The 8,021-nt window shown below is 37.3% G+C and overlaps 1 protein-coding gene across 1 annotated transcript in view; it reads right to left on the bottom strand.

The window, feature by feature from the left end:
* The window catches only part of LOC105620926 (sodium- and chloride-dependent GABA transporter ine), a gene marked incomplete at its 5' end in the record, with an annotated part of 13,815 nt that extends 5,794 nt beyond the window's left edge, over nt 1–8,021 (bottom strand). The window contains 2 exons of the mRNA XM_012202403.1: nt 2,860–3,044; nt 7,585–8,021. Coding sequence (XP_012057793.1) covers nt 2,860–3,044; nt 7,585–8,021 — 622 coding nt within the window. The remainder of the gene's footprint in view (nt 1–2,859; nt 3,045–7,584) is intronic.

Raw genomic sequence — 8,021 nt, 5'->3', positions numbered from 1 at the left:
TTTTAAACGTTTTAAACCGTTTAAACGTTAAACGTTAAACCGTTAAACCGTTAAACGTTAACGTTAACGTTAACGTATAACGTAAACGTACGTACGTTTCTCTCTCTCTCTCTCTCTCTCTCTCTCTCTCTCTCTCTCTCTCTCTCTCTCTCTCTCTCTCTCAAAAAAAGAAAAGATTAGTCGGGAGACACAGGTCTCGCCCAACGTTTTGCTAAACCAAGGTTCGCGCGTGTACGTAATAAGTGCCTCGACATTAATCATACTGTGGGTAGCGACAAGGTCACTGGATGTAACTCTTTATTCGCAATAAACGATGATCCGTAGCGGCGCTACGGATTACGACTTAATTTGACATCGAGCATTTAGCTGCCGCGAGAACGGGAGAGGTGACGATTAGTCAGCTGTTGGCAAGTTTCCTTCCATTGTCAAATGCTGATACAGCTTTCCGAGCGAACGAATCATATTGTCGCGCTTACAGCAACTATTATTATGATTTGATCTCATTCTGTTACACAGATTTTTTAATATTTGGGACATTTTGATCCATTTGTGTAAATGTACGGTAGTCATGCATGTACGGTAATTTCTTTTACATTTCGCGGAAAGATGTAAATTTCCCAATCTCGACGGAATGCTATACACGTCACATAAATCATACGATGTTATCCGATCTGTTTTTCTCCGTCGCTTCAATCCGAGTCGAGCAGCGACACGAATGACAGTTTTCATTTAGTTCGCTGCAGACGATATAATATACGCGATCACACACTCCAAATAAATTATCGATATTAAACGAGAATGCCGGAGATAACAGTCGGAGCCGATTTAATGTGACATATCAATAATGATTACGAGCGATTTAATTTCTGGCGAAAATCCAATCGCGTCACATTACAAGACGGATAATGACGCACACTCACATTAATGTTGTTACAGTTATTCACTACAGTATCATCTTTATTACGAAAATGCAATTTAGCATCGCAGTAACAATAACTATCGGAACGTGCATCTCGCGTGCGCAAGTAGAACTGCATTATTTCCCCTGATTTTCCGGTCTTCCGTTTAATATGTGATTTTGCAAAATTATGCACTGTATTTTTACATCAGTACTATGTGCTATTTGTATAACGAATTAACTTGCCCATGCAAAGGCTGTTGAAATTACAGAGTAATTTCCAGCTTATTATAAGCATGGAAATGTATTATACAAAAGTTACAATTAAATAAAAGCGTTTTATAATATTCTACAAATGGAAACTTTTATAAGATGCTACATTTTTTATTAATGATCTTTTAATTAATTAAATTATTTAAAAACAATAATAATAAATAAATGACACTTAATTAATTTAAAAATCTTTGTCCATTTCTTTTTCTGCCGTATCTAACTATTCTACGCAAAAAGAACAGTTTTGCTAAAGTATTTAAAAATTTAATTAAATACAGATCTGAAAATAATTTTGTTGGGTTATGAAAATAATTATATAAGACGCTCGAATTAATTGTTAGAATGTCAAAACTTTTTTGATGAGCGTTACTTGAATTTTTTATATAATTGTTAATGAACAAAATTATTTTCGGATCTGTATCTAAATTTTTAGATATTTTAATAAAAAATTCTTTCCTTGTATATTTTTATTTATATCATAACGTTTGAAATATAAGTCTTGACTGAAGGCAGAATAAAAAGTTATAAGACAGTTAAACATGTCAAAATTATGTCTAGATATCAGAGTGTGCGATCACACACGAGTGTGTATGACACACGACGTGCTTGTCTGATAAAAGTGAGAGATCTCTAATCCACTTTGATCTCCTCAATCTTCGTAAATTTAGATCGACGTCGTCCGAGCGAAACAATAAATCATTCCAATCGTTTAAATCGGATCGCGTTATCCGAGCCAGTTTTCCGGCTCTTCAATTTAGACCGGCAGAGCACGTAGCACCGAGATGATACTCGGCCGATTATTTCTACACCGGTGTCATTGAAATCATTTACCGCGCCCGGCGGCGTAAGCTGTGTTCCGGCAAGGTCATGTATCAAGTTCCGCGAGCGAATTGCGCCATGCATCCGGGCTCCGGATGCTTCCAGACTTTGAAAATTACCGGCAACACGATACGCGATCACGTTGCCGGGATTGCGAGAGAGCTCGCTGCGTTGCCCTGAATCTAAAGCTCGGCTTACGCAAGACATCGCGATTTTCAACATAGGAGCCGGCTCAATTTGTTCCTTCCGCGATGGGGATGTAATTTTTTCTTCATACTACACGCGCACGATTTTTATTCGATAATAATACTCTTCTCGCGTCTACGAGAAGAGTATCATTTGCTGGTTCAATACGTGCAATAATTTATCGTTTACGATTCGCCATGTTTTCATGTCATGTTATTCCCGTGATAAAACATTGGAAGAATAGAAAGAAATACTTGAAGAATGTTTTTAAAGAGAAAAGATGTTTTAAATGAAAAGACATTGCATAGCGTTTCAAAGTTACTTAAATAAGCTGCTTCAAGCTTGTAAAAATTAGAGGTAATATCACGGATTCTGATTGCTCCGTCAGCTGTTTCGACACTGACGTATTTCGCAACGTGCAAAATAATCGCGTGCTCTTATCATGGCAATGCTAATCGAGGCGAACACGTAGTGATATGTCTGCTTATTTGACATCTGCTTTTTTTTGATCTTGTAACTGCAAGCAATATCTGCGTGAACTCTTTTCTTCCCCCCCCCCCCTCCTCTCTCTCGCTCTTTTATGTATCTTGTAAGACTTCTTTCACACTTCGTAAAACTGGATATTCTCGTCACGATTATGCGTAATTTACGTAATAGATTCATGCATTTATCGTGAGACTCACCGCCGCCACTTTTGTAGCACAAGTAAGGAAATCTCCAGACGTTACCGAGACCGACGGAATAGCCTATACAAGCGAGAACGAATTCCATTTTATTCGCCCAATGAAGCCTCCTGGGTTGCCGATAATCGCCGGGATCCGCGTCCAGATCGTCATAGCTGGTCCACGTAGAAACGTCATCCTCGAAACTGCAAAAATGCAACGCACGACGTCAAGCTTTTATATTGCAAATGTAGCCGGTGCTCGAACGAAAGACATCTACAGCGTGGAATGCGAAAGAAAAATTGAGAGAGCTCCGAGAAAAATGTTACGAGTTATGACAGTTTAATGGAAAACCAGCAATAAACGTTTTATTAAATATTTCACCAGGTGAATAATATAATTTAATCTTCGCATCGTGAAGTGGGATACACTTGCGGACAGTACGTCTCTATAAATTCCCTCGAAACAATAGATCAGCGAAGGATCATTACTATCGTGACGACTCTTTCAAGAACCTAATGATTTCGCGCCTCGTATTATGCACTTATGGAAACTGTGCTTAATGCATTGTAAAAATTTATTTGACGGTAAATCACACAAAGGCACATCACGTGTCAGCCGTGCTTTACGGGTTCATTTGCATGGCGCGCATTCACATAAAGTCCAATGGCGACCATTAAATATTCATCGTCATTGTTTATATAGCGGTCGATTTCGAGCGTCATAACGTGACGTACCGATTAGTAACGATAACAGTTCATGTATTACGTGAAATATCGTAGGTTTATACCAATTATACCTCGCCGATTCCGTTCGTGTTTGCGTTCACGGTGAAGGGCGCACGCAAACGAATGAGAACCAATACCGGAAAGAATCCAGTCGGCGTTACCGTGATAAAAGCGTCGCGTGAAAAAGTATGGAACATAAAAACCGACTTTTGCGCGGTGCATTATGTAAGCGTCGGGATCGAGGAATTTTTATGCATTTATCGCGTAAATTCGTACTTTACGGTGCGGTGAGCGTAGAAATGATGTCAGGTCGCCATGGGCGGCGGAGGGGCCAGGAAAGGGCGGTCGACAATGCTGAAAGATATACGCGACGCACCTGTGTACATTCCCGTTCGTTTCGCAACAGAAAACTAATATACCACGCTGCGGAAGCATCGCGGATACGATAATGCGCCTCGTATATGGTGTGTCAGTACCTTCTTTTTTTAAAAAAAGATATACGTATATGTCAACGTAAATATGACAGTAACGAAGAGTGTCAGATGACACCGATCGACAGAATTTTCGCACTTGAGAACAAACTAATTTGAGATAAATTACTGTATATTACGATTTTAAAAGTGGTATTAATAGACGTAATTGTATCGCATATTATTTGAGGACTTTGAGAAAAATGTTTCCGGTTTCTCTCTATTTTATACGCTGTAAAAAAATTTCATGTAATAACAATTATAATGAATAATTTAGATAACCTACTATTAAAGATTTTTATACACACGCGTAAGTGAAATTGCAAATTTACAAATTCTTTTCTAGTAAGTAAATATTTGCAAAAGTAAATTAATATATTGATAAAAAGTAAATTTACAAATGATGTTATGGCTCTTAACCAATTGCCACGATCATGTCAAACGTCGTTAAATTATTTAAGAAATGAAGTTTCTTGCATGCCATTTATAAAATTTGGACGAAACAATGAGATCGCTTTAAAACATTTATAAAAATATTCTTACCTCCCCCCCTCCCCTCTCAACAGTCAGTAAATAGTCATAAAAAGAATATGAAGTGAAAATAGGTTGAATCCTACTTTATATGCCTTTTACGATTATTTACTGATTATCAAGGGAGTACACTATAAAGTGGAGTAAGGATAGTTTTGACCTATTTTTACAAATGTTTTAAAGCGATCTCAAATTTAACTAAATACAAATTCAAAAAAGTTTTGTTAAACTCTTAAAATTAGATATTATTTAAGCTGATTGTTACAATAACTATAAATTTTCTGGTATTACTCTCTGGTATTTTCTGGTATTACTATGCTTGAGTGTTTTATTTTGGTAGTTCAAGAAAATTATTTTCAATTCTGTAACTCCAATTAAATTTTAAATATTTCAACAAAATCGTTCTCTCTATGCAGAGCGTTTCGTTCTTTATTCGCGTTAACGAATCTCATGAAGACGAGTATCGTTTTCACACACGGGAAACTCGTGTGTGCGCTGCTTCAAAAACGAGATGTGACAAGATCTAAATGTAGGACGACGATTACGGATCGTTTCAAGCGCTGTCCTGTTTCAATGGAAGAAGCAGGACAGAATCGCAACAATATGTCACACCGCACAAGCACACCTACTTACAACAACCGGTGGGGTCTTACATTGTACACCTATTATCCACTTACGTCTTCGGGACGATACGCCGGAATTGCAGACCCTGGATGACGAGATCTGACGGCTTCGCGTCGAGCTTAGACGCGTAGCGCATCTCTCGTCACGTACGTAGGATCCGCCGCAACCCGATGATAGACGAGGCCCTAATCAGAGCAATCGAAACCAGTCTAACTAGACCGGTCTAATTAATAAATGAATTCAATTTTCGATGACGGTGGATTCGTATCTCGCAAGTGGAGACCGTTTTCGTACGTGTATAGCACACTGACATTTGAACTCACCGAAATTATATCAGAAATTATACCGGTTTCGATCTCCCGACTCTAATTTGCGGACACGGGATGAATCTGATGCAGCAGCTTCCGTGCTTTAGAACAGATAACGACAAACGTTGATTAGAGCTATCCGTGATAAATTGAGAGCCAATTTTATCGACACTATCGATTAACTAACTTGACCCTTGCTCCTTTCCGAATTATAGTCCTGATTGCAATGTAGGTATGCAGTGTGAAAATCAACAGCAATTAATATTAGTTGATAGCACGATCGCGCCTAAATTGCATTTAAGGCCACCTGTATGGAAAATTAGGTGTTCTAGAGTCAATTTTAGTAGCCAAAGCTTAAAAAGAGAATAAACGTAATATATTTCAATCTATTATTATTTATTTACTATATCTATTATTGTTATGTAATCTATTATTACATAATTATTTCAATTTGACATATATTTTAATCCTTTTACATTAAAATTTATTTTATTTATCTTCTACCTCACATTTTCTATTCTTAAAAGCTTTAAAACTATAATTTAGAAAGGAACGGTAAATTTAGTTAACTATTAATAATTGATGCGACTAACCTTGAATAGTGTAAAGAAATTGTGCTGCATCAACGCGACAAAACGAAGAAGAAACAACTTGCGGTACAATTCACACGCATTAGGTAAACAATTCCGGAACGTTTTACGTATCTTTATTGTTTGGAGATAATCGTCAGGATAGCTTTTGAACAATGTGCTCTCGAACTGCTTCGCAGAACTCTCTTACTGAAGGATATATCGGGCTACAGCTTTATTTTTATATGTCGTGTAAAACGGTTCAGTTTATTTAGGATATTTACACAAAGTATTAGGTCCTATGTGAGAAACATATGGGCGATAGAGCTTTTGACACACAATTTAATCATGCTGCTAATTTACGATTATGATGTATTTTAGAATTGGAGATAAGGAATACGCCAAAAAAAGAAATAATTTAATTTAACGCGACGAGAAAATAATTTAAAATTCAACGATCACCGATTGCCTCGATTGTGTTTGCAAATTTTTTGGTTAAAACTGTCTCGATAATTTAATGGAATTTAGATGTTATCTCAAGTGAGCGCTATATTATTTTTCTTGAAATAAATCTTGTCTTCGATAATTGTCTCCCAATATATTATTTTCGTCACGCATGTCTTCATCAGACGTGTAGATACGAAATTTTTTATTTTATACTTATATTATCACAAAACGAGTGTTCTAATAATTATACATGGAAAGAATGGTTTTGTTAAAATATCTAAAAATTTAGTTAGATCTGAAAATAATTTACAAATTGAAAAATAATTTCATTTGGATCATCCAAGTAATTATATAGAATGTTTAAATTGATAACAATGTTACAGAAAGTTTTAATATTCTAGTAACATGTTTGAATTGTTACAATTATTTTGATGGTCCAAATAAAATTATTTTTAAATCTGTATATACGTGATAACAATTTGCTAAAATATCTAAAAATTTAGCTATGTAGATACAGATTTGATTATAATTTTGTTGGACTATCAAAATAATTATGTAAGATCTCAAACTATTAGAATATCAAAACTTTTTGCATCATTAAGAGATGAGATTCCTACGTAATTATTTTCGTTGAACAAAATTATTTTCAGATCTGTATGTAGCTTAAAATTTTTAAAAACCTTAGCAAAACCGTTTTCTTCTGTATAGCATCGTAATTATCTCTTTGAAGACTAATTCCTTTTTAAGGATAAACGTTCTTCAAAGAAATAAAAGAATAAATTCAGTGAGATTAATTGCGGTGAGATTAATCGCGTATTCCAGAAACAGCGACATAGAATTGATTTCTATATCTTCTGTTCGCCACCCAACTTCTGCATCTCGTTTTAAGAGATAAAATACGAACGTAACCTGATCATTTTTTTTTTTACACACTCCACTATTCGCTTTTGCACGAAAGCGTACTCACGTCCAAACGAGCACGCGTGCGCGCTATCACGTGGAGCGTGATTCACGCTGTCGTTTCTTCGAAAGTACCGAGGCACAATCGTAGGCAATGTGTCTCACTTACGGTGGCGGATGTACCACGTTAAGCAGCTCCGACGGCGAAGTGGGAACTCTACGTATCGTGAGCTTCCGGCCGTCAGAAGAGCCCAGGCCGATCGACGCCAGAGATCTGATCGAGATCGTGTCGGGGAATGAGCGAGCCTGACTTCCGTTGTTCTCCGTATACAGAGAGGTCCAGGTAGGTGATAATTGATGGCAGCAGGGACAGTGCTGATGGTTCTCATCCATGCTGAAGATTCTCGGCGAATGCACGTTGGCACAATAATGATATTGCCGTGGATCGATGCTTCTGGCGCTCGATCTGCCAGGACTATGCAATCCGTTGTCGCGATCCGAACTCGACCCGGAGTCAGCTTGATCAAGCACCAGCCGTGGCTGCGGCCGCCGACGATGGCCTTTATCTCGAGGAATACTTTCGGGACTGTCTTCATGGCTGGCCAC

The sequence above is a fragment of the Atta cephalotes genome (genome assembly GCF_000143395.1).
Source record: "Atta cephalotes unplaced genomic scaffold scaffold00030, whole genome shotgun sequence".
Lineage (NCBI taxonomy): Eukaryota > Metazoa > Arthropoda > Insecta > Hymenoptera > Formicidae > Atta > Atta cephalotes.
Note: the sequence above shows the minus strand (reverse complement) of the source record. Positions and strands in the feature narration are given on the sequence as shown.